This window comes from Eubalaena glacialis, chromosome 3 (assembly GCF_028564815.1).
Source record: "Eubalaena glacialis isolate mEubGla1 chromosome 3, mEubGla1.1.hap2.+ XY, whole genome shotgun sequence".
In the NCBI taxonomy this organism is placed as follows: domain Eukaryota; kingdom Metazoa; phylum Chordata; class Mammalia; order Artiodactyla; family Balaenidae; genus Eubalaena; species Eubalaena glacialis.
The window spans coordinates 170,876,345-170,902,262 of record NC_083718.1 but is presented as its reverse complement, the minus strand read 5'-3'; the positions used below and the strand labels follow the sequence as shown (position 1 = coordinate 170,902,262).

The following is a 25,918-nucleotide window of genomic DNA, read 5'->3' as shown; positions in this document are numbered from 1 at the left end:
GGAGACATCAGGGTGCTTAGAGGGTCCCTGATTTGTGATCAGAAACAGTGCCAGGGCATGACACTCCCTAGCTGGCCATGGCCCCTGTGAGTTTCTGGACTGAATGAACTGTCGTGTGTGTGTGTGTGTGTGTGTGTGTGTGCGCGTGCGTGCGCGCGCGTGTGTGTGTGTGCGTGCATGTGCTGGGGTGATGGAGGTGGTGTTCCCAGCCCTGGCCATACACCATATTTTAGGAACCACGTCAGCCAGAGAGAAGCGTGTTGCTGCTTTATTGAAACTTCTTCCCCGTCACACAAAGCAATGACACAGGGGTGTGGTGGGGAGCCCCTGCACAGCCCTCTCCCTCTGCACCCCCCTCACAGACCCCAGAGAACCCGCCTCTGTGGCCTTATCTCCGCCTTTGGGTCAGCGACCTCAGGAATCCCAGCCCCCAGGGAAGCAGGCAAAAGAGGGGGTGCAGGGACCAAAACCTTCCCTATGGCCCCACCAACACGAACCCCCCGGGCGGGGACTGTGCCCACAAAGGGTTTGCCTGTTTTGACTGAACTAACCTGTGGATTTAGTGCAACAAATGGGTTTGCCTGATTTCAGCACTGAATTTCTGCTTGACCACAAGCATCGGGCAGAACTGGGTAGCCTACAACCTATCTGGCAACGGATGGGCTGTAGGACAGACTGACAGCTCATTACTAGAGATGACCGCGGATGAGGAGACCCATTTCCCAAGACCCGCTGCTGTGTGACCACACTGGCTGCGTGTGACTGGTTGTTGAGGATGACAACTCTTTAGCAAAACTATTGTGCGTTTGTAGAGACTGATGATTGAAACAACAGTTATTTCCTGGTACTAGCCCTTGAATGACAGTTTGGCAACTGTCTGACTGAATTTTTGTTTGAATTAACAATTATTCAGGACTCACAAGTACTGAATTGACTGCAGGGGGCAGCCGGTTATTGGACTAGATTGAATTGAATGGTTTGGGGGGCTACTTTGATTTTTTTATTATTGGATTTTATCACTATTCTAAATTAACTGAGGGTTGGCTGACTTAATAATTGTTTAAGAAACTATTGGAAGAAAACGGATGTATGTATTTGGTGGGGAGGACTAACTGATGACTACTTGACTACATTGCTCTGTGAATTGACAACTATTTACAAATTGACACAATGGACTCTTTTGTTTGACCACATTGTTTTCACTGAAATGACAAGTGTGTTTTTGACTTGTCAGCCACTTGGTAAAACTGGTCAAGTTGAGAGTTATTTCACCAAACTCACTGACTTTAGAAAGACCAATCGTTTAAACCAATGTCAGAGCTGATCAAAAGAAGCTGAGTGCTGTTGGACTGAATTTTTGAGACCCAATCATTCAGCCTAAAGGGGTTGACCCAATGGTGAGCATCTCCCAGGCCCCGCAGGAAAAGCAGGCCAGCGAGCGGGACACAAGCGGATTGTCCTGAAGTCAGCCAGGTGGTTCACCCAGGCCACAGGGGCCACCTAAGCAAAGAAGCGGATTGCGAGGTAGCTCCGCCCCTCCCAGCACCAGGGCTGGGGCCTGGTGAACGTCACGCCTCTGAGTATGGGGGTGGTGCTGGGCCCCCCTCCGGAATCTTGTATGGCAGAGACACGGCTTCCTCATAGGATGGCAGGACCACCTGGGAGAAACAGAGAGATGAGGGCTGAGAATTGACCAGATGGGGCCACTACCCCAACCTGGGGTTAAGGGGCTCCAACCCCCACCCCTGGCAAAATGATGTTGATGAGGATGATGATGACTAGCATGCCTTGGGTACTTACTATGTGCTAGGCATGGCATGCACAAGACAGGTGCGGTTTCTCTTCCTGTAATGGACAGACTTGCCTCTGCCTGTTCCGCATCAAGCCCCCTTGTTTTGATAACAACACACTGTTTTCCCTGGGAAAACATTCTCAGTCCATGTGCTTTCAGAAGAATTGATCAGCCCTCTGATCTGGGGGAGTGGACATGAGACCTCATGTCTAGTGGGGTGGTCACTCAAAGTAGAATCTCATCCCCCTGGCAATTGTCACTGGTTTGGCGATAGGCTTGTAACCCAAGCTAGACCAATCAGACATGCTTCTGGGATGTCTTTCTTTCTGCTGGGGTTGCTGAGAGGGTGGGATGTCAGCCTAGGGATTTCGGAAACTATTTTGCTACCATGAGGAAAGGGCTGCCTTTCATTCTGAAAATAAGATCATGACTGGACATCAGGTCTCAGCCATCCCTGAGCCAGACCTACATTGGACTTTCAAGTTCTATAAGCTAATAAATTCATTTTATTTTTTACATAGGTGAGGTAGAGTTGGATTTCTAGCACTTGCAACCCAAAAAATTCTTGACTAATACAATCCCCATTTTACAGTTGAGGAAAGTGAGCCTCCAGTAATTTAAACCAACTGCACTTTTCCCATCACTTTTCCAATCAGCTGCTTCTAAGTGCACTTAATCCCTCTGCCTGGAAGTCCCCTTCCCCTTTCCCAGCTAACTTGTACCCGCTGACAGTTTAAGACTTGGTCAAGTGTCACCTCCTCCAGGAAGCCTTCCCTGACACCCCAGGTGAAGCCAGGTGCCTCCTCTGTGTTCCCATTGCCCCTGTGCTTCACACCGAGTTGTAACTGGATCTCTGTGTCTAGATTCACTCTGGACTATACTCTCCTCCAGGACAGGGTGGCATCTTAGTTTTCTCTGCATCCGAAGGGTTGGATATGAGTCCAGGAAACAGTAAGAAGCAGAAAATGTTTAATGCATGAATGAATGAATAGAATCCTAGACAATCAGAGTGGAAAGAGCTCTTTCCATTTCTTCTGGTCCAATCCTCATCTTACGAGTGGAGAAACTGAGGCTGAGCAAGGCAGAGAGACCTGCCCTAAATGATACAGTGAGTGGCAGAGCTAGGACTTGACACCCCCCAGCAGGCTCACCTTCTGCAGCATCTTGGAGCTGTTCCTCTCCTCGACCGAGTTCATGTACTTCATGAATCTGTAGCATCTCCACACACACTTGAACATGTAGACCTGGAAAAAAGGCCCAGGTCAGGCTGTGCTTTGTGACCCTCCTTCTCACCGCCCCAGCAGACCTAGGACAGATGCTGGGCGCTTCCTGGAGATCCCCAGCTTACCCTGAAAGGTCAGACCCCTCTTCTGGTTGGAGGGGGCCTCACCTGCCAGTCTCAGGTATTCCAGGTGTTTCCCTTTTCACTGCCCCACAGACTCATCACAGAAAGGAGCTTTTTAGAGTCTTCTGCACCACCCTCCAGCCTCCCTGGCAATAATCCTGCAGATCCTGCTTCTCCGCCCCTGAGGACTGGAAGCTTACCATCTCCTGAGGTGGCCCTGCCCATCCTGAGACAGAGCTGACAGTGGGAAAGGTTGTCTTCAAAATTGCTTACGATATATTGTTTTTTTTAAAGCAGATTATCCAACAGTGTATGCAGTGGTATCCCATGTTTATAAATGCAGAAAAATTATATGTATGGATGTATATATCTGTCAGATAATGTGAGCAACGGCTTTCTCTTAGCAATTGATGTAAGAATTGGGGACAAGGGTTCCAGGGTGGGGAGTGAGGTCCCCAGGGGTGTGTTCAGGGAACAATAGCCAATAAGTCTCTCTCTGCCCCCAAAGGAAGGAGAGCAGGTCTTGGCATCTAGAAGGTCCCTTGTTTTATGGAGCCCCATGATGCGAACTTAAAAGGAGCAGAAATAAATAAAATGAATTACGAAAGAATGAAGTACGAAGGGCCAGGGCAAAGCAAGTAGGTGAACCCAGTGAGGCAGGGTTGGGAGTCGGGGTACAGAGAGAACTCCCACTGGATGAAGATAAAGAACAGGAGAGGGGTGGGGAGGGACGGAGGTGTGTGGTGGGGTTTGGGCAGTTTCTCTCTAGCAGAGTATATGACGTAAACCTCCACGTTGGTCCCCCCAAGCCTTCAGGAATGTTCTCACTGTGCATCACTAATGAGCTTGTGCTAGGTCAGTCCTTTGAGGAAAGGTTAAAAGGAACGAAGTTGTTTCCAGTTTGGCACTGGGTGAGAGCAGAGACTGCTCAGGGCCTGGGATGTAAGGAGGCAGTGATGTCTGGCTACACCACCCACATAAAAAGAGGGGGCGGAAATGCACCCAGATATCAGAGGTGCTGCTCTCCGAGTGGCGGTGGTTGGTGGGCTGATCGTCTTCTTTCTGCTCATCCGTAGTTTCTAAATTTCTACAGTGATCATATGTTACTTTCACAATCAGAAAAGAACACTTTTAAAAGCCCTTCCTTTTCTTGAGTTGACATCAGCCTCCCTGTGGCTTCCGGCCACAGGGCCCCCTTGTGGCCTTTAGAATCCCCATGAGAGTCCTTTGGGTACTTGGAGGCTGCGATCAGGTCCCCCTTGAGTCATTTCTTTCCCAAGCTGAACTGCCCTGGTTTCCTTGACTCCCGAAGACGGCAGCGTTTTCTTGCCTCTTCACCCTCCTGTTGTGCTGCTATTTTTTTTTTTTTTTTGAATATAAATGTATTTATTTATTTATTTTTGGCTGCATTGGGTCTTCATTGCTGCACGCGGGCTTTTCTCCAGTTACATCGAGAGGGGGCTCCTCTTCGTTGCGGTGCGCGGGCTTCTCATTGTGGTGGCTTCTCTTGTTGTGGAGCACAGGCTCTAGGCACGTGGGCTTCAGTAGCTGTGGCACGTGGGCTCAGTAGTTGTGGCTCGCGGTCTCTAGAGTGCAGGCTCAGTAGTTGTGGCACACGGGCTTAGTTGCTCCACGGCATGTGGGATCTTCCCGGACCAGGTATCAAACCCGTGTCCCCTACATTGGCAGGCGGATTCTTAACCACTGCGCCACCAGGGAAGTCCTATTGTGCTCCTATTAATGCACTCCTGTCTGTCACCATGTCTCCAAGAACTGGGACCTGAAACAGGATTCTATCCTCTGGGCCTGACTACCCCTGAGAAGAATAAAACCAATCCCCTCCATCCTTCTCATCACCAAACTTCTAGTAATATGACCTCAGGGCCCATCTACATTTTGATGCCTGAATCACGTAAAGCTGTTAACATGGGCAAAGCAAGGCTTAGGGTGTCCTTTGAGACCCAAGACCCAGAGAGAAGTGACTTGAAAACCAACCACACAGCTAGTGAGGGGAGAGGTGGGATTCAAACCCAGGTCTTCCTGAATCTAATCCCAGACAAAATAGCTCCTCCTTCCCCTGGATCAGGTCTCTCTGAGTCACACATTAAGTCTCCGATCCCTGAACACAGGTGGGTCTTCACAGGTCCACTTGCTCTAAAGGGGGCATCCCCGAGGATCCCATGTGTGGGTAGAGGGGCTGGTGTGGGGAGGGCTGGAGTTAGGAGCCAAAAGCAGGGGGGGCAGTGGTGGAAGACAGGCTTCCCTGCCTCCTGACAGTCTGGCATGGGTGGGCCCGGGGCAGCTCAGCCTCTCCACCCCTCCCTGAGCCGTGGGGCAGGGGCCACTCACCTTCAGGATAAGGACAGTGATGAAGGCGATGGAGAAGATGATCATCATCTTGATGAACTGGTTGTGAGCCATACCTTCCTGGCTGGGGAGGTAATTCTGCAACAGATTTGGGGACCACATCAGTGTCTCTGGCCATAAGGAACTCTAACAGTACCCACACATCGAGGAATAAAAGCCAGCTCTCCACACACACAAGAATGTGCTGTGGCACAGCCATTATCTTGGCCCAACCCTTCAAGGGCCCTAGGAGGCCAGTACCACCTACCATCAGCCTCATCTGACAGGTGGGCAAACCCAGGGAGACAGATGCAGCTGATGCCTGTCCAGATGACCCTTATCTGGCTGGTGCCCCCATCCCCCAGCTGGTGGTGGGCCACACCCATGTCCTTCTCTGGAGGATAGTCTTGGTTGACGGAACCACCTAATCCTGAAATACCTGGGAGGTATGCCTCCTCCCCGAGGGGCACCTCATAAGCAGGGCTGGTTGATGGAAGGTTCCTGCTCTGGTGGGACAACTGCTGTGGCATTTGCAAACATGTGCACACATCCTCTGACACTCCTCCCTCGAGTGTGGGCTAGACCTAGAAACTCACTTCTCACAAATAATAGGATGTGGTAGAGGCGAGTGTGACCTGCAAGACCACAGGGCCGTTTCCTCCTTGCTCTCTCTCGGATACTCACCGGGGGAAAACCCACAGCCATGACATGAGGATGCTCAAGCAGCCTTATCAAAGGCACACACGGTGGGGAACCGAGCCAAAGATCCCACAGCCACGCCAGTAAGCCAGCTTGGGATTGGATCCTTCAGACCTAGTCAAGCCCTTGGCATCCACAGCCCCAACCCCATTTCAGGTGCAACCTCAAGAGAGACCCTGAGTCTGAACAACCCAGCTAAGCCACTCCCAAATTCCTGATCCTCAGAAACTATGTGAGGTAACAACTGTTTATTGTTTTAAGTCACTATGTTTGGGGATCATTTGTTAGACAGCAATGATAACACTAATACCATTTCTGCACTGCAGTTCATACTCCAGGGCACCCTCTGGGATCCAGCAGCACTACTTCTAAAGCCACATGTCTGCCTGGCTTCTTCTTCTTGTCTAACTTGCTTCCCTCATTCCTTTCAAGTTTCTTCCCGAGAGCTCTCTTTCAGGAAATCACTCGCACAAGAATCCCTCTCTAAGCTCCACTTTTAGAGAACCCAACCTGAGCACTGAGGCACAGAGAGGGAAAGCAACTTGCTCAAGGCCACAGAGCCAGTGATAGGAGCAGACCCTCAGCCCAGACTCACCATGTGGTTCATGGACTTGAAGTTGAGATAGGTGGGCACTTCCATGTAGGAGCTGCAGAGAGTCAGGATGCTCAGGCAGAAATCCAAGAGCTGCAGGGTCATCAGTGGGACCTTGGAGGGGCCCTTTGGAGGAAGAAGACAGACCGGCAAGTCAGCCCCAACCCAGAGGCCCGGGTACCACGGGGCACACAGTGGCCCCTCAGCTTGAGAGACTGTCAGCCAGAGACATCGACGACTCTCTGGTCCATGGTACCCAGAAAGAAATTGAGGTCCATTTCTCAGACGTTCACACCATGGGCTGGTGCAAACCCAGGACCTGAACCAGGGTCTCCTGACTCCCAGCCCAGGACCTTCTATAATGTAGCTCCTCAGCCTCCTCAAGGACCACAGTCAGGGGAAGTGTGAAAAGCAACTTTGGGGAACTGCGGCTGTGATTGGCACCAGGCGTCGCGGGCAGTCCCACCAAGGATGCTCACCATCCTTACCTTCCTTCCTTCAACGTGGTTACAAAGGAGGGACAAAACAGGGGCTGGGGAGGGAAACGGGGCATGTCCCCTTTCCTATGGTGTAAATTCACACGTGGCTGGCATTTGTTCCGTTCTTACCACATGCTGAGCACCTTGTGCACGCTTTCCTCATGTAATGCGCATAAGACACATTGATGAGACATGATCTCATTTTTACAGGAAGAAACGTGGGGTGAGGGACTTCCCTGGTGGCGCAGTGGCTAAGAATCCGTCCGCCAATGCAGGGGACATGGGTTCGATACCTGGTCCAGGAAGATCCCACATGCCACGGAACAGCTAAGCCTGTGTGCCGCAACTACTGAGCCTGCGCTCTAGAGCCCACGAGCCACAACTACTGAGCCTGCGTGCCACAACTACTGAAGCCCGCGTGCCTAGAGCCCGTGCTCTGCAACAAGAGAAGCCACCGCAATGAGAAGCCCGCGCAACGCAACGAAGAGTAGCCACCACTCGCCGCAACTAGAGAAAGCCCGCACGTAGCAACGAAGACCCAACGCAGCCAAAAATAAATAAATAAATAAATTTTTTTTAAAAAAATAAGAAGCGTGGGGTGACTTGGAGGAGCTCAGGGACTTGCTCAAGCTCACCAACTAGAAAGGGCCCTGGGGGCTCCCACGCTCACTGGCCTGGGCTCCTCCGCCTCCCCCGCTGGCTGGCTGTGGGACATGGGACGTACTCACCGCCCGGCTGCTGCTCCGGGAGACAAACTTGAGGTAGGCGGGCAGCTCGATGTAAGAGCCCAGCAGGGTGAGCAGGCACAGGAGGAAGTCCATGATTTGCAGGGACAGGAAGGGCAGCAGGTACTTCTCCCGGTTCTGAAAGGCAGGCCCGGCATGGTCAGGGGTCCCTTGCAGCCTGATGGCTCCACGGGCCCCCTGGCCCACAGTTCCCTTCCGTCCCGGGGAACTCGGTGCTCTCCTGAATCACCTGCAGGGCTTGGCTGAGGTCACCCCATGGGGATCCACATGCCTTCCTCTGAGTGAGGCTCTGGGTGTGGGGAGAAGGTAAGGCCCAGGCCCTGAGGGTGAGCAGTCTCGGCGTCCCAGGAGACACCGGGAATAGTTCCCATCTACAGAGATAAGCGCTTGGGGGCTCCAGGACCAGGGTCTGCCTCAACTCGCTCTTAAGAACCCAGTGACGAAAGACTTTGTGTCCATTTGACAAATGAGAAGGGATCAGAGAAGACTTCCTGGAAGTGGGGGCACCAGGGCTAGAGCTGGAAAGAAGCAGGAGGGAAGGGGAGGGTATTGGTGGCAGAAGGGCTGGCACGAGCCAAGGCCCAGAGGGGGAAAAAACTTGTGCTGCTTTAACAGTGGGTCTTGCCTCTGTGTAGGCCACCCCCGGGGATGTTCAGTCATAGTAAGAGACCCTGGGAGGCTGAGGCTGAAGTCCCTCTCCTTCAACTGAAAGCAAGTGACCGCTATGACCGGTATAAATGCATAGGAACCCACAGTTGGGGACAAAAATCACAGAAAGGGTGGTTTCGTGGTTTCTCACGTGGTTGTCTAAAATCACTCAGGAGGCAGCCGACACAGCCCAGACTGAAGCTCAGAGGCTTCAGGGGCGACCTGATCCATTTTCCTAGCTGGACCATTTGTGTTTCTGCATGGACCACCGGGAACCAAGGTGAAATCACTCCCTGCGGTGTAGGGCTCCCGAGAGAGTAGCGTTAGCTAGGGAGTGAACAGTAGCATTTCAGGCGAGATGGAGACATTCCAAACCAGCACCAAATCACCACCCCATCCTGCTGGCCCTGGGAGTGCCAGCCCACCACTGTCTGCCCAGGAAGGATTCTCTTTCCGAGGTCTGCTCTCATGGCTATGTGTCGGGGCCCTGGCTTCCTGCCCTGCTGGGGGCCAAGGGACAGACAGGTTCCTCTTTGCAGGAGGCTGAGCCACAGCCTGCCTCTCTCTCTCAACCGCTAGCTGGATGGCACTGAGCTGGACGCATCTACACCCTCCCCTCTGCTCCTCTCACTGATTTCAAAGCCCACTGCTTTCTCCCGTCTACCTAGGCCTCAAAATGACCCTTCCTTTTTTCTCTACCAAATTCCCGGCCACCATTTGCAGTTCAAAAGGATGTGGGTTGCCAGCTAGTTCAGCCAAAGTGTCAATGATCAGCAGTGGCCACAGCCGGCTGTGCACAGCCTCGTGCATGGAGGGTGTATTTTCACAGGGAACCGAGGCCTCCAACCTGAAGGATCTGGTGTGGAAAAGGGGGTTTCCAAAAGGTAAGTGTGAAGATCTCTAGGGTGCAGTTTGGATCTCCTCCAAATACCCACCTCCCACCTCTCAGCATCCAGTGCTGCCCACATAGTGGGTATGAATAGGAGGGAGCAGGAGGGCAGCTGGGCCTCCTTGCCAGCCCGCAGATCCTGGCTCCCCTTCCCCTCCCCGACCAGGCACTCACCCTGACCACGCCGATCAGCAGGCTCAAGCTGATGATAAAAAGCATGGTGATGAGCAGGAAGCTGGAGATCAATTCCACTGAAAGGCAAAGAGAGCAGTGAGGGGCCCAGAAGTACCCCCAGGAACCCACACCTGGGGTTCCAAGGACCACACTTTGGGAACCACTGGTGTGGGCACTATGCCAGTGAACCAGAAAGCCCAGGCCCTACCCTCCTGCAGTTCTCAGTCTTGAGGGGCAAACAGAACAATTCAGGTAACACAGGACAGTATAACAGAGGGTGCAGGGTGGGAAGGAGGCCTGGGGTCTGCTTTAACCGGGATGAGGTGGGGGAAGGCCTCTGAGGAGGTGACCTGTGAGCCGAGTGACCAGGAGTCCAGATAGGGACCCGAGACAGGGCCCAGCTTGGTGGAGTCAGTGCAGCTGGAGCGTGGGGAGTGAGGGGGAGCGTGGAGGGAGCTACGAGGTGTGGGAATGTGGCCAGAGAGGTCAGCAGGGGCTGGAGCCCACCATGAGGAGTTGCGATTTTATTCTGGGTGATGGGCTGCTATTGAGCAGGAGAGTCCCGCTGTCACCGTTCTAAGCTGATTAGGTTTGCAAAGCGCCATCCTATCTGCTCTCACACCTGGAGACTTCGGTGTGAACAAGTGGAATTTCTCTATTTGCATACGTCAAAAAGGACAAGCGGCAGAGCCTCAACTCCACCCCTAGCCGGTGCCCTTCCCCCTGCCACCCCCCCCCCCACTTCGGCTTCCCCTGGACCTACCGATCCTGAGGTAGCCTGTCTTCGAGAACTTGCAGGAGGCCTTGCCGTGGGCCACCTCCACTGAGTGCTCAATGAACAGCAATACACTCATGATCTGGGGGCAGAACAGAGCATTTGTGAGCCGGGGCCCGCACAGCTCCACCACCGACCCCTCCCACCCCGACCGCGTGCAGTCAGGGCCTGTGAGGAGGGGTCCTGGAGGAGATGGAATGCGGGTCAGTGGGGCAACCCAGGTAAAGTGTGGCCTGTCCAGATAGACAGCTCAAGCTCGTAGTTCCTCCTTCTTCCTCTTCCTAGCTGTGTGAGCTTGGGCAAGCTACTTGAACTCTCTGTGCCTCAGTTTCCCCATCTGTACAATGAGAATAATACTAATAGCTACCTAAGGAGGCAGATGGGAGGAGTAAATGAGAACATCCCAGGAGAGCACTTAGAACCACACCCAGTTATCGGTAAAGCGATAACTGTGACTACTGAAGGTCAGGCTTGAGGAAGTGGGGGAGAGTGAGGGCTCTCACCAGTGACTGGGCCCCTGCTCTGCACCCTCTTTTATAATGACAAGCTCTGAGCATCATGGGATCTTAGTCACAGCATCTGAGCATCACAGAACTTCAAGTTCTTGGGATCATCAACACAGGCCTGGGAGCATCTGACCTGTGAATCCCAGCCCCCATGGCCCCTCAATCCCCATATGCAAAATTGGGATAATAATAATACCTGTCTCATAAGGTTGTAGGGGGGCCAGATGGGATAATTCACTTAGAGAACCTGACAAATAGTAAGCACTCAACCTATGCTATTATTATTGTTATTATTCCCTCTAGACTATAGGTTCTAGGTAGAGAAGGACTGTGTCTCTCTTGTTCACTGCTCTAGCTGTTGTAGATGAGTGAACAGAAGGATGGACGGAGGGATGGATGCACGAACGAATAAACCCTATTCCCTTAGGGGACCCTTGCTAAGAATGACAGAGAAGGGGCAAATCTGATGGGCATGAGTGTTGCCATGGCCCTGGCAATAACTGAAGTCCAGCCACAAAACTGCAGTTTGAAAGGACTTTGGAGGTCACCTTACCCCTGCCCTCCATCTTCTAATGCAAGAATACTGTGCCATGCAGCCTCTACTTAAATGCTTCCAACCACGGGGAACTCACAATCTTCTGTGTGTCCATTTCCTTACAGCAAGGCTTGCCCCCACCATACACACACACTTCTCCAGAGGCCATCTGCCCACACTGCCAACAGGATGTCTCCTCCCTTGTAGTGGATGTCCTACCTCTATTAATATGGCCTAAGTTTACACTGGCTTTCTAGGCGGCCCTCCACTAGTAACTGACGCTCAGCTGACAAGCAACTAGACACCCGCCATCTGTTTCCCCCTAGCTGATTGTGTGGGTTTTTTTAGCTCAGACATAGGTTTCAATTTGTCTTCCTACCATATTACATCCTGTTCGGGGGGCAGAAAGGGACAGCAGAGAAGACTGATGAGGAACTGGGCTCCAGAGTCAGTCAGAGATGGATTTGAATCCAGGTCATTATGTGACCTTGGGCAAGTCACTTTACCTCTCTGAATTCCCTCATCTGGAAACTGGCAATCACTGGATTTAATAAGGAATAAATTGCATTGTATTTGCAAAGCACTGAGCTTGGAGGCTGGCAGTGGGTGCTCAGCAAGTATAATCTGCTTTTGGCTGGTGTGAGCTTACGTGGGGCAGTCGAGCAGTTCCGTGAGGAGAGTGCCAGGGGGCTGACAGTGATCTTGCTCTAGCTGCCCCCTCTACGTGGTGTGGGGTGAACCAGAAAGGCTTTGTTTCACCAGGAGAGTGGAAAACAGCTCAGAGCAGAAAGCAGACATGGCGGGGGCTGTGGCTGGTACCCACAGGAAACAGCTCGGAGAGAGAAATGCGGCTTCCTCATCCCCTAAAGCCTGGAGTTCCAGCCCCTCTTCTCCCAGTTTCCCCTGTAATGAGGGAGAGAGAAAAGGAGGCAGATGACGGTTCAGTCCAGGACAGAACAGGGCACCCTGAAAGACTGGGAGCTCTGGGGCTCCCTGGGGTGTGCCAGCAGAGCACAAATGAGTCGCCGCAGCTGGGCTTAGAAGGGCACTAGCATTTATCAGCCGTGGCACAAGAAGGCTTTTGAAGTCCCAAGAGTCCAGGACTGTCTGAGATCTAGAAAGAAGCTCAGAATCAGACAACCCCAACGTCCAATTGCTGGAAAGAGCCTCTGCCCACTTATTTCATAAGTTCCTTCTGCTTGTTTTCTAAGCTCAGAGAGGTTAGGTGGCTTGCCCAAGGACACACAGCAAGTTGGGGACAAAGTGGAGACTGGAGTCCCAGTGTCCCAGTGCTGTCCTGATGCCTTCCCACACACCGCACTCCCCAAGTCACCTCAGAGCCCTGCTAGCCCCGACCCCAGAGGGCTCAGATATTTTGATCATGTGCCTACGTCAACAAAACCTTTTGCACACACTACTCTCTATTTCTTGATTTCCAAATTATGTGCATGTGCTACTGTCTTGGTTTATAATGAACATCATAAAACACACATACCAAAAAAATCCAGAAATGAATAAAGAACATGACTGACAAATTTAGAAATTCTAATATTGTCATTCTGAGGCTCCAGTGGTCACCTTGGGTATCACCCCACTTTGGAGACCAGTGCTAACCCACAAACCACTCCCCAGATCCTCAATCCTGGCCCCAAACATCTCCCACAGCCCTGCCACCAGGTCTGCAATCCTGCCATTAGCGTCCCAGCTACCCCTCTCCAACCACCCCTCCTGAATATCCTGGGACCCCAGGAAGGGGAGGGAAGAGGAGGGACATTTGTACAGCCTGACTCCATGCCAGCTTTGCCACCCACACCATCCCAGTGATCCTCCCAAACCCAGCCAAGGGACTGTTCTTAATGCTCCCACCCCCATATCACAGATGGGGAAAGCGAGGCTCAGAAAGGTCCAGTAATTTGTCCAAAGCCTCCCAGCTGATCATCTGTAGGGCCACGATTCAAACCCAGGCCAGTGGGCCCTGGATCTGATTCTCTTCCCCCCTCCACTGTCCTCTCAGCATCTCCCAGCCTCCTGGCTCTGCCTGAGGCCTGCCCTCCTCGCCCACTCCCATGTGGGTGCCCAGCAGAGTCAGCAGGGCACCCACCTCCTCTTCCCTCTGCCGTCTCCTCCACCTCCCACAGCTTGTGCAAGAAGCAGCAGCAGACACCAGAAGCATTTCTACTTTTGTAAAAACCACCTGTGTTTAAAACCAGCCTCATCCTTTACCCCATTTCACCTTCTCAACCGTCCTGTAGAGAGAGGGAGATAATTCTGTCCCCATTTGCCAGACGAGAACCCTGAGGCTCACCGAAGGCAGGAACTAGCCCCAGGTCACAGAGCAGGGCAACCTCCGAGTCTGACTCAGACCCTCTGCTGGCCCTTAACCTTCCATGAAAGACACCAGTCCCCGATCCAGGAGAAAGATAGGCATCTCAGCTCCCTAGGAGATGGGGTGGAGAGGAATTGACATTTCTTGTGCACCTACTGTGTGCTTGGACCTGTACACACAGGCTTGCACCACCATCTCCCAAAGCCCTGCAAGAAAGGCAACATTTTCCCCATGGTATAGATGAGGAATGCAGGCTCAGAAAGGTAAATTCACACACCCTGTGTCACATGGCCTGGCTGGGATGTGAACCCTGTTGCTTGGGTTCCCAGGGTCCAGGCTCCACTCAAGGCTGAGTGGTTGCTCTGGGGCCCAGCCCTGGTCTCACCAACCATCTGCCCACTCTCCCCCGGCAGCTGACCCCCATCCTTGGACACCCGCAGCTCAGAGGACAGCAGCTGGAACTTGAGACCACTCCCACTGTCTCACGGCTGTGTAACCCTGGCCAGGTCCTGGCTCCTCCCTGGCCTCACTTTACCTCCTCCAGTCAACGGGGAGAGTCACCCCTATTCGCACTGGAATGATTGAACTCCTGCCAACCTCAGCACGTCACACCTAGGCTGCCCAGGGTCTCCCACCCCGGAGCTGCACCCCGCTCATCAGAAGGTCCTCACTGCTCCACCCAAGTCCCTAACCAAGAGCTGTTTGTAATTCCAGAAAGTGCCTGGCTTACCTATAGCATAAGCTGGGAGAGGCCAGGAAACTCCAAGAGTCCAGATTTCCCAGGCCACCTGGCCCTCCCCTTCCCCTCACGCCCCTGGTTTCCACCTGGGCACAGAGCTGCCCTCTCCCTGAGCTCTGAGGACCTGCCTGGGCCATGACTCATGCCCTCCTGCGACAGGAACGGGGCTTCTCTCCTCCCACAACGCCCAGGCAGATGACATTCACTCGCCCAACTTTTCCTCCATAATAGCATCTTCTCACTCACTGTACCTTAATTCCACATGGTGAGATCACGTGGTTAAGAGTCAGGGTGCTGGAATCAAGTGGCCAGGGCCCCAACCCCAGCTCTGTGGCCTTGAGTAAGCCACTAACCTCTATGATCCTCAGTCTCCTCATCTGGGAAATGGGGATAATAACTGGACCTGCCTCGTAGGGTTCCTATCAGGTCAAATGACGTGCCAGCACTGAGCCTGGCATACAGCAAGCGCTCCATCAGTGCACACTGTTGGGCAGGTATACACTTGCTCCCTCGTTTATTCATCCAGTAAACACTCTCTGAGCACATACTGCCTCCAGGCCCTGTCTGGGAAAACCACTGACCCTGGCCTGCAGGTGTCACAGTCCCCAGGGGAACCCAACAGCTGACCAGTGTGTTCAGAATCACGACATGGGACATGCAGGGGGCTCAGAGTCCCTGATGAGGGAGTGATCACAGCTGTCTGGAAGGCTCAGGGAGGGTTTCACAAACAGGAAAAGCTTGACCATGGCTTTGAAGGATAAGTCGGAGTTTTCCAACAGAGAGGAGAGAAAAGCATTCCAGGGAGAGTGATCGTCGTCGTGTGTAAAGGCCCAGAGCCAGCAGTACAGACCCAGCGAAACTCGGGGGCAGGGAAGAGGCAGGGAAGACCTCTTCCCTGAAAGAGGGGATGTCACCGGTGGGAAAGTGAAGCCCAGAGAGAGGCAGTAGCCAGCCCAAGGCCACACAGCGAGCGTGTTGCAGAGTCAGAATCAGCCTCAGTCCTCCTGACTCCACACCAGGGCTCGGGCTGCATGACCGAATCAGTCCTGGCCACGCTCAGCACGCCCACTGCCACCTCCGCCCTCCATTCCCCTTTCTCACCTCTCCCCTCGGCTTCTCCCTGGTTTCAGTTCTCATTTTCATCCCCCTCCCCGTCTCTTCTTTCTCAATAACAAACACAACTTCTCTAAGCTGAGGAGTGGAGGAAGTGGCTGGGAGGCCAGGAGAATTTCTGCTTGTTTTCCTGGTGGCTCTGAGAAGCAACCAGCAGCCTGAGCTGAAATAAAGGGGGCAGCAGTGGTAGGAGGAGAGGAAGAATCAGGGAGGTGGAGGGATGGCAGCACTAGTGAACGTGGCCGTGGCCGTAACGGTGGCGACGCCGCAGCTGAATGGAGTAGAGATGCGGGTCAGGCGGGACTGACAATGGTGACGGTGCTGGGAGGCGGGACTGGCTGCCCTGTGGCTGCATTTGGCATGCTGGCAACAGTTAAGATCCTCTGGGCAGTGATAATAGAGGTGGCGGTGGATGCTGCAGGGGTGGTGGTGTTAGAGGTAACCGCAGGGCTGCTGGGAAGCGGTAATTAACTGCAATGACCGTAAGGCCATGCTGTTGCTGCTGCTGTTGATGGCAGAGGTGATAGCATGTTATGATGGTGGTGACACCAGATCCCCTGGCTCTGGGGATCAAACACCAGTTCCCGGTCCAAGAACATGGGCCCACCCTCTCGGACCTCCTGGGGGGCTTAGGACCCACCCTCTCATAAGCAAGCAGGCAGAAACCCATCCTCTGAGCTTCCAGGGGGGTAAAATTTACAGGGAGACCCAATGCTCAGTGAGCATCTACTATGTGCCAGCCGGGGCGTGGACACTTTCCTGTCTGTTAACTCCACTTCTCCTCACAAGTCTGTGAGGTCAGGACTGTTTACCCACTTACATCCAAGGAGAACAGGGACTGTGGGTGCCTCGGCCGAAGCGGCACAGGGAGTCGGGCCTGGGCCTGTCCTCAACCCTCCCCAACAGAGATAATGCCATTTGCACAATGGGAAACCGGTCCCAAGTGCACAGCCCTTCCTGCCCCTCTCCCCTTCCAGGGCTGCTCCACCCTGACCCTACATCCTCCGGCTCTGGTGGCCTAAGAACTCAAGGGCTCCTGCACACTCAGACTATTATTATTATTATTATCATTAACCTCCTCCTCCTCTTCCTCATCATCATCATTGCCCCCACCCTGAAGCTCAGCCCCCTCTACCTCACCCACCCACCCTGTTTTCCCCGGGGGGTCCCCTGGGGCTGTCTGGCGAGAGGATGGGAGAAAAGAACCAGATGTGTCAGCGTCAGGAGGAAGCTCCCCTCCCCCAACCCCACCCCACACTTCCTGTCACAGCTTATCGGGGGCGACGGCGTGCGGATCATTCCCCCGCCCCTGCAGCACTACCTCCCCAGCCACCTCTCCAGCCGGCCCAGATAAACATCACGATGCGCCCCCCCTTAAAGCCAAGGCTCAGCTGCTGCCCCAGCCGGGCTGCCTTCACCTCCCTGGGAGCCTGGCTCCTCTGGAGGCTGCGGCTCTGCTGTCTTCCCTCCCATCCCCGCCCCCTCCTACTATTAATTGCCCCCCCCCGACCCCGCCTGGCCCCTTTACTCCTCTGTGCCTCAGTTTCCTCATCTGTAGACCAGAGAGAAGGCTCCACCCACTAGCAAAGCTGTAGCGAGGAGCACATGAGGTGACATATGTCTGCTACCAAAGATGATGATTCAGAAAGATCGAGTGACCGGCAGAAGCACTTGGTGAGGACTCCAAGCCACAGGTCCCCGTGGCCATTGTAATAGCCCACCCTGGAAACAACCCCCATGTCCTCCCCCAGTACAACAGGCCAAATACACCGTGATATATTCATGCAGTGAAATACTATACAGCAAGGGGGAAATGAGCTGGATACACACGGCCACACGGAGGAAGGTCACAAACGCAATGTTGAGAGAAAGAAAGAGCCCATGTTGTGTAATCTCATCCGTGGGTACTTCTAGAACTACGTGTGTTGGAAGAAGTCAGTGGGGGCCGCGTAGTGACGAGGTGGGGACACCAGGGGCCCTTGGGGGCTGGTCCCATCCTATTTCTCGATCTGGGTGGAGGTTACCTGGCTGTTCACTCTGAAAAAGGTCATCTAGACGTGCACTTATATAAATTATGCATCAATAAAAGGTTTGCAAAAGTAAAATAAAATCGAGACTGGTTGCCACCGGGCCAGACCCTGGGGATTACAAAGATGGATCAGGCTGGGCCAAGCCCTGGATGAGCCTCCGGGCCTCCAGGCCAGACCACATGACCGCAGCAGGTGAGGGTGGGAGCTGCCCTGGGATGGGGGGAAACGCTGGGAGCTCGGGGTCCAGGAGTTGGGGCTCCAGGAAGGCTTCTGAGAGGCAGTGAGTCTTAAAGAAGATTTCTCCCAAAGGGCAGTGGGAAGGGTGTTCCAGGCAGAGGGAACAGCAGGAGCAAAAGCAAAAGAGAGTGAGACGCCTTTAGGAAACTGCAAGAAGCTTCTCTTGGGGAACTGTGACTTGGGCTTACCATGTGCCAGGAACAGAGGAGGCCCCCAGGAAATGGTAGCTACTGGGTGGCTGGGCCAGTGGAGGGATGCAGGAGATGCTAGGGGGACATGTGGTTTTACAGGGATGTGACTTTGGGGTGAGCAGGGGTGGGAGAAAGAGCACCCCAGGCGGAAGGGACAGCTCGTACAAAGGCCAGGAGCTGGCAGAGAACACGGTTCAGATGGCACGTGCCAAGGTTCATCACCCTGCAGGGTGGGAAGTGCCAGGATGGGAGCAGCTCGCTCTGGCACCACGTCCAGGAAAGCCAGTGTGTCATCCTCTGAGCCTTGTCCCTTGCCTGTGCCCCGCGTGCGACAGCCCAGCAAGGCCTGTCCTCTGCTCTCTGCCCTTTGATCTTTCAGACCTGCCCCCATGAAAGAAGACAGGATGGCAAGCCTTCCCCTGAACGAGCAGGCACTAAGGGCAAAATTTCTGGCCCAGTGAATCCCAGGGGCTTCTGCCATTCTTGGTGGGGGGGGCGGTGGTCATCCTTTATGGGCACCCATTTGGGAGCTCAGAGTCAGCCTCCAGGCTTGGTCCACACCCCCATCCTCCTCCACTTCTTGAGTATCTAGAGAAGTACCCTGCACCCCCCAAACAATCCCCATAAAAGGTCAATTCCTTATTTACCTTCAGGGCAAAGGCCCCCACGTGACAGTAAATGTTACTATTACTGGAGCATTTAGGAGAGGCCAGGTCCTCTGAACACTGACACACACTCTCATTCATTCGTCCTCACCTCAGCCTTATGAGGCAACTTCAATTATCATTCCCATTTTCCCCCCGTTTTGCAGGTGCCATTGAGACTGCATCTTTGCATGTGGGCTCCGTGTTTCTAAGAACGAGGCTCCCCGGATATTACGGTTGAACCCCACCCCATTGCTGCCAAGAAGCCTGGCCCTCTCCCACCGCGGTCTGGAGCAGCAGCGGCGGAGCCTGGGCCCCGAGCAGGACACCCGGGCTCTTGTTCTTTATCTACCCCAGGCTGCAAAGTCGCTTGGCCTGTCCGAGCCTCAGTTTCCTCTTCTGTCAAATGGGGGCTCCAGGGGTAGCTACAATGTGTGGGGCACTCGCTGGGTGCCAGATGTGCCTCCCACCTGGTTTCCTTTGAGTCTCTGACCTTGCAGGTCATAGTTATTGGTCCCCAGTTGACAGGGGAGGACACTGGGGCTCGGGGAGGGGGAGGGACACGCTGGGGCTGCAGCAGGGCTGAGGGGTGGAAGGCGGGAGCCAGTGCCTCAATCTGTACAGCTCCCTGCTCAGCTTCCTGCCTCATTAGGGGTTCTGTGCACCCTCCCCTTCCCCCGGTGGGGTGCCGGTCCCCTGGGAGACCAATGCAGGCCTCATAGTGAGCTCAGAGCAAAGTCCTGGTTCTGGGCCACTGCCCTGGGCTCAAAATAAAAGCCTCACTTCCTGGGAGGCTCTGGACTAGGGTGGTGACCAAGAACCTCGGCCCACCCAGGCCCTGCCTTCCAGCCACGGGGCCGGGTCTGAGTGGGGTCCCAGCCCCTGCACCAGCCCCTGGACCCTCCCCCAGGTTGGTGCCTCTCCCAGCTATGGCCCTCTGACAGCAGTGGGTCCCTCTGACCAAGGTGATGCCCGATGGCTGGAACCACCATTCTCTACCCCCCATTCCCAGAAGCCGCTTATTTCCCTTCCCTTCCCTTCCCTTGGGCCTGAGAACCAGGAAGTGGGGAGGGGATAAGGCCCAGCCTGGGGTCTGGCCTGTCCTGGCCCACCTCACACAGATGACTGGCCACCGTCACTCGGCCCACCAGGCCTGGTGCAGCAGGAAGAGCCCAACTTTGCCCCCAGAAGGCCCTGCGTGTCACCCCCCATTGGCCCAGGGGGTCCAGTGGTCCTGTCGATGGCTCCAACATTTCATAAGCTAGAAGGCAGAGTGCACACCCCAGAGATGGGGAGCACAACTGAGTTCCCACCAGGGCCCCTTGGCCAGGGCACTGGGGAGGGGCCACGATTCCCACCCTACCCCACATGGGGGCATCAGGCGTGAAGGCAGAGGTTCTAACAGACGACCTAACAGTTGGGACCTATTTTTAGGCCCCAAACAGATGAGCTCTCGAGAGGGGCGTGGCCTCTGGTCACGTCCCACAGCCCTCCTCTCCAGTGGGGTCACATCAGCTCAATACCTCAAAACAGTCACCCTGAGACAGGGACCACTGGCCCCATTTAACAGAAGAGAAAATTGAGGCTCAGACAGCAAAGGCACCTGCCTGCTCAAAGTCACATCATGAGTGAGTGATAGAGACGGGTCTGTGATCTTTTCCATCCCAAAGTGGAGCAGAGAGAGAAGGGCCACTGGAATTCTGAGGAGGACAAGCAGGAGGGCTTCCTGGAGGAGGAGGCTTCCCGTGAGCTGGACCATAAAGAAGAAATGAAGACTGGGTGACAGGAGGGCCTCTCAGAGAGACAGACAGACCACCCCTGGGCCGTGGGCCAGGTAAAGAATTCATTTGTTCACTCGCTGGCTCATCCCACACACCTGGGTGCTGGTAGCTGAGGCCTGGAGCAAGCCCTTCCCCCACCTCCCTGCGTGACCTGGAGCAAGTCAGGGACCCTCCTGGGCCTCTGTTCACTCATCTGTGAAATGAGAGAACTGGGTCAAACAGAGATCCATCCTTCTACCATGAAGCCTGAAAGCAGCCAGGCATTTGGTCCAGTCTTATCCCTGCTGACCTCTGTAGCCTCCCCCACCACACCTCACGACCATCCCGCCCTCGACCCCAGCTCTATGAGCTTCTCCGTGCTTCCAGAGCATCACCTGGCCTTTCCTGCCTCCACGCCTTTGCTCTCTGCTCCCTCCACAAGCATGCCCTGTTTTCCCCAACATTCCCAAGCAAAGTCCTGTTCATCCTTATCACTCCGGCCTCCTCCCCAAAGCCCTTGCTGAATCCCCAGCGTCCACCCCAGGGCTGGGCTAAGGCCTCTCATCTGTGCCCCCATAAGAGCCAGCACTGTCATCCAGCAACGTCATTATCACAGTTTTTCCTTGGCGGGTTGGAATCCCTAGAGGGCAGAGGCCAGGAATGAGTCAGGCCCATGTGCTGGCCTGGGGCTGGGCACAGAAAAGAAAGACATGTTTGAGAACAAATCTGCATTCGCTAGAGGCTCCTTTAAATAATGGCGGTTAAGTGTTTTATTATTAGCAGTGCCTCAGACACGGAGCCTGTTGCCAGCACAACTGTAAGTCAAGTGGTCAGACCCCAGAGCGCTGGTAGAGAAAGTCACTTCACAGTGGAGAAACCTGACAAACACGACCTCAGCCAGGTGATCAAGGTCAACGTCAACAGTGATAAGACATGCGGAAGTACACACCCTTGATATGAAGTGCTTAGAAGGGCACTTTACCTCTGTGGTCCTCCTCCCAAAACACATTGCCCAAGTCTAACCATGAGAAAAGCACCAGACAAGTCCCGTTTGATGAATATTTGACAGAATACGTTACTAGTACTCTTCAAAACTGTCAAGGTCATCAAAAACAAGGAAAATCTGAAAAACTATCACAGCCAAGAGAAATCTAAGGAGGCGTGATGACTATATATAACGTGGGATCGTGGAAGAGAAAAAGGACACTAGGGAAGAGCTGAAGAAATCTGAATAAAGTATGGACGGTAGTTAATAATAGTATATCAATATTGCCTCATCAATTGTGACAAATGTGCCATATTAATATAAGATGTTAACAATCAGGGAACTCAGATGTGAGGTATACAGGAACTCTGTACTATACAATTTTTTCTGTAAATACAAAACTGTTCTAAAATAAAACATTTATTTTAAAAAGTAATACATGCTCATTGTACCAAATACAGAGAATACAGAAAAGTAGCAAAAAATTAGAGCTTTCACAACCTATAACCCAGAGACAAGCCATGGCCAGCATCAGTCTCATTTCCTCCTGGCCTTGTTTTGGTGTATCCTGTTGCTACAGGGTTGAAATCACCACAGGTTTAAGCTTTTTATCAGACAACGAATTTCTAATGGAATTCCAGGCTCTTGGAGAGGAGAGGTTAGGGAGGGAGATATTTCTAGGCAAAAGGGTCTTCTGGGTCCCTATCTCCTGCCATTAACTTGGGATAGACATGCTTTGGGTTGCCAGACAAACCAGAATCAAAGAGGTCAATTTACAAAAGTTCTCTGACTCCTCTATGTGTGCAAGTTGGAGTCAGAAAACGTTCATGAACCGGGGAATCCTCTACACAAACCCAGTGAAATGCTGAGGAAGGTCCTCCAGCCATTGGACACGGAGGTCCTCCAGTAATAACGCCCCGATGACTCAATAAAGTGGGGCATTGTCTCAGCATGCCAAGAGCCCGATTTAACCCTCCCCAGAGGGGTCCAGTCCACGAATAGCTCTCCGTGTGCAGGGCCGTCGCCCATGACTGGCTCCAGATGACGACCGATCTGGGTGATCAACACATCTGGATGGCAGCTTCTCTTTTTCCATCCAGATGTTCAAGGCCCTGACAGCACACCTGCCACCCAACTGCCAGGCCACAGAGAAAGCCCCCAGGCCCTGCCCTTTCTGGGAAGGAGCAGAGGTCTCTTACAGAGGGAGCAGGAGGACGATCTTCCACTGGAATCAACCAAGGACCCCAGCCCAGAGAAGACCGCCCGGGCCAGTTGTACAGCTTCCAGACTTTTCTCCTGTTCTCCTGCCTTCGGCTCTAGAACATCCCATGGCTCCCCATGACCCACATTAAAGACAGTGGTTCTCAACTGGGAGTGATTTCACCCCCAGGAGACATTTGCAATATCTGTAGATATTTTTGGTTATCACAGCTGGCGGTGTGCTACTGGCATCTTGTAGATAAAGGCCAGGGATGCTGCTAAACATCTTACGATGTACTGTTCAGTCCCCACAACAAAGAATTCTCCAGCCCCAAATATCAATAGTGCCCTATAGTGAAGGCCCAGCCTCCAGCTTGTCACTCCAAATCCCTCCCACCTCCTGCTCCCCAACCTAAAGCCTCCAGGTTAGTCTATGTAGTGTCCCCTGCACAAGCCACTGTCCTCAGCCTCCACACCTTTGCACACCTATTCCTCCCCCATCCATACTCCCCACAACCAAACTCTACACCTCTGCCAGTGACACCTCCTCCAAGAAGACTTCCTTGATCACTTGCCCACACATTCTCCAGCTCTTTGGGCAGGAACTGATGTCACTTAACTGTGTACAGGTGAGGACCTCGGACGGCATGATCAAAAAGAAACCGCAAGAGTCACAAAGCCCAGGGTTTGCAGGGCAGACTCAGGGCCCAGCAGCCTGCAAATGGATTTGACTTGGTCTGCACAGGGATTTCTCTTTTACCTCAAATCAGTCATCAACATGGAAACAGCAGAAATTGTGACATAAAAGCCTCTGTTTCCTGTTTCTCCAAATGTCAAAAGAGCGGCTGCTGGGGCCCACATTCCTCCATGGCAACAATCAGCGGAAACAGAGAGCGGCCGCCAGAATAGACCCAGAACAGGCTCCGCAGGTCACGGCAAGGTCCATCTGTCCCACTATGCTCACTTACAGGAGCTGCCTGGCCCCTGGAGGTACTGGAGCTTGAGACCTCTGAGCTGGTCCATACCCTCTTGTCCATCATCTTATAAAGGAAAACCTGAGGCCCAAGGGAGCAGCTTGTCCAAGGTCACATAGCCAGTTAGTGGCAGAGCAGGGGTAGGGACCCAGGGGCCTGCTTCCCACGGGGACACCCCTGCTTACTACACTGTGTTTCCAAGAATGTTGCACAATCTCAGAGCTTGAAGAGGCCCTAAGGACTTGGTCTGGGGACAGTCAAGTGCCATTCACTCCTCTCAGGAGCACTCTTGCGTTGGCAGAAGCTAGGCAGAGCAACCTCTGAGCCCCGCGCAAAATCAGTGTTCTGGGGTCTGACTGCTTGACTTACAGGTGTGTTGGCAGCAGGCTCCGTGTCTGAGGCACTGCTAATAATAAAGCACTCAAATACCTGTCAAGCACTGCTCTGTGCCTTGTAGATATTTACTCCCTTGATCCTGAGAACAACCCTATCAGAGAAGTATTATTATTCTCATGCCCATTTTTGAGACGAGGAAAGGACATTCAGAGAGGTTAAGTAAGTGGCCTGAGGCTGCACAGCTAGGAAGTGATGAGGCCAGGATTTGCACACAGGAGCCTGGATCCAGAGGCTGTGCACCAAACACTGAAGAGCACCAGCCCTCCGAAGGCTGGGCTCTTGCCAACAGCCCTGCCTGCTCTGCGTGCGGCAGGAAACAGATGCAGCCAGGTCTGAGCAGTTTACAGCAGCCCAGCACAGTGTGCCAGATTTAGGCTAATTTTGAGGAAGCCCTTCCAGGCTCATAAAAGAACTGTTAACCACAGGCCCTGAGTCACCCTGGGAGGAAGGCCCCCGGGTCTGGGGGAGCTGGGTGTGGCTTGGAGCTGTGGGCTGGGGGGATAGTTCTGGACAGGGCAGAACAGAGCCCCAACCTTCAGCCACCAAGACAGAGGGGGAGCCTCTGGCCCCAGGGGCTGTGACTCGCCCAGAGTCACTCTGAGTTAATAAGAGACAAGACTCCGTACCCGGCTGTGCACACCAGCCTCCAAAGGGGGACCTCTGGGCCCGTTCCTCCTCGGCTGGGCCCACGGGCGCTCAGACCAGGCCAGGCACCCTGCTCGTATGTAAGCTAAGAGGACACAGCCCCCTCCCTCCCCTCTGGAAGCACAAAGGGGAGATTCGCGCTTCTCATCCCCTCCAGTGGCCCAGGCCCCAGGGGAAGAGTCGCAGCCATGCCTGTGACCTGACCCCATTTCCTGACAATGATCCCAGCTCACATTTCTCTCAAGATTCCTGGCTTCCAAAGCACTTTCACATCTGCTGCTCCGTTTGTACCTGGATGAACTTGTGGCTGCTAAAGGTCCCATTTCACAGAGGCAGAAACTGAGCCTCAGAGAGAATGTGAGGTACGTTTGCTTAGAACAAGGACCCCTCCTCCCACTCCTGCCACTGCTGCAGGGTCCCCTCCCCGGCTTTGGACAGAGAGGGAGCCCAAGGCCCAGAGCAGGGAAGGGGCTTGTCCAGGGTTCCAAGAGGAAGTGGTGAGCAACGGTCCTCCCATTCGAGGGGTCTCCATAGATCGGGGCCGCCCTCACACGCACACACGCACACACAGTGTCCCGGGCCGCCTGTACACTCACCACATGGTAGATGGCCAGGGCAGTGGTGGCGATGCGAACGTTGAAGCAACAGCAGGTCTGGCGGATGGCGGCCGCGCGGGGGGCCATGGTGTTGCCTCCCCTCCTCCGAGGCACTGACAGGGAAGGAGCCAGGAGCCTGGAGCAGGGAAGGAGCCAGGAGCCTGGAACAGAGCAGAAAAGGGAAAGCTGCGGGCGCCCTCCTCACTTCCTTCCTGCCCCTCAGACAGGCAGGGGTAAGGGCGTCACAACTGGGGCGGGGCAGCTGGGAAGGTCCCCAGCTTTCCTCAGAGCACGGCAGCAGGCCCCTGCCACTCGCAGGAGGGGCTTCCCTTACACCGACGGTACCTACCATTTGCCAGGCCTGGGGTTTAAGCAGTTTCACCCGTGCCTTGCTTAGAGGATGCTCACCACCACCCTTGGAAGCAAGGACTGTTAGCAATCCCATTTCCAGATACAGACACAGAGGTCCAGAGAAGTCAAGGCATTCAGCCAAATCACACAGTAGTCAGTGCTGGTGCCAGGATTCAAACCCAGGTCTGTCCGGCTGCAAAAACAG

General features: G+C 53.9%; 1 protein-coding gene across 1 annotated transcript; it reads right to left on the bottom strand.

The window, feature by feature from the left end:
- Positions 1-1,287: 1,287 nt before the first annotated feature.
- Positions 1,288-25,562, bottom strand: LAPTM5 (lysosomal protein transmembrane 5). Its single transcript, XM_061186881.1, has 8 exons — positions 25,363-25,562; positions 10,474-10,567; positions 9,711-9,787; positions 7,982-8,116; positions 6,778-6,900; positions 5,487-5,582; positions 2,944-3,036; positions 1,288-1,658 (listed from the first exon to the last, which is right to left on the bottom strand). The coding sequence occupies exons 1-8, from the start codon at positions 25,447-25,449 to the stop codon at positions 1,569-1,571; spliced, it is 795 nt and encodes a 264-aa protein (XP_061042864.1). The 5' UTR covers positions 25,450-25,562; the 3' UTR covers positions 1,288-1,568.
- Positions 25,563-25,918: the final 356 nt, after the last annotated feature.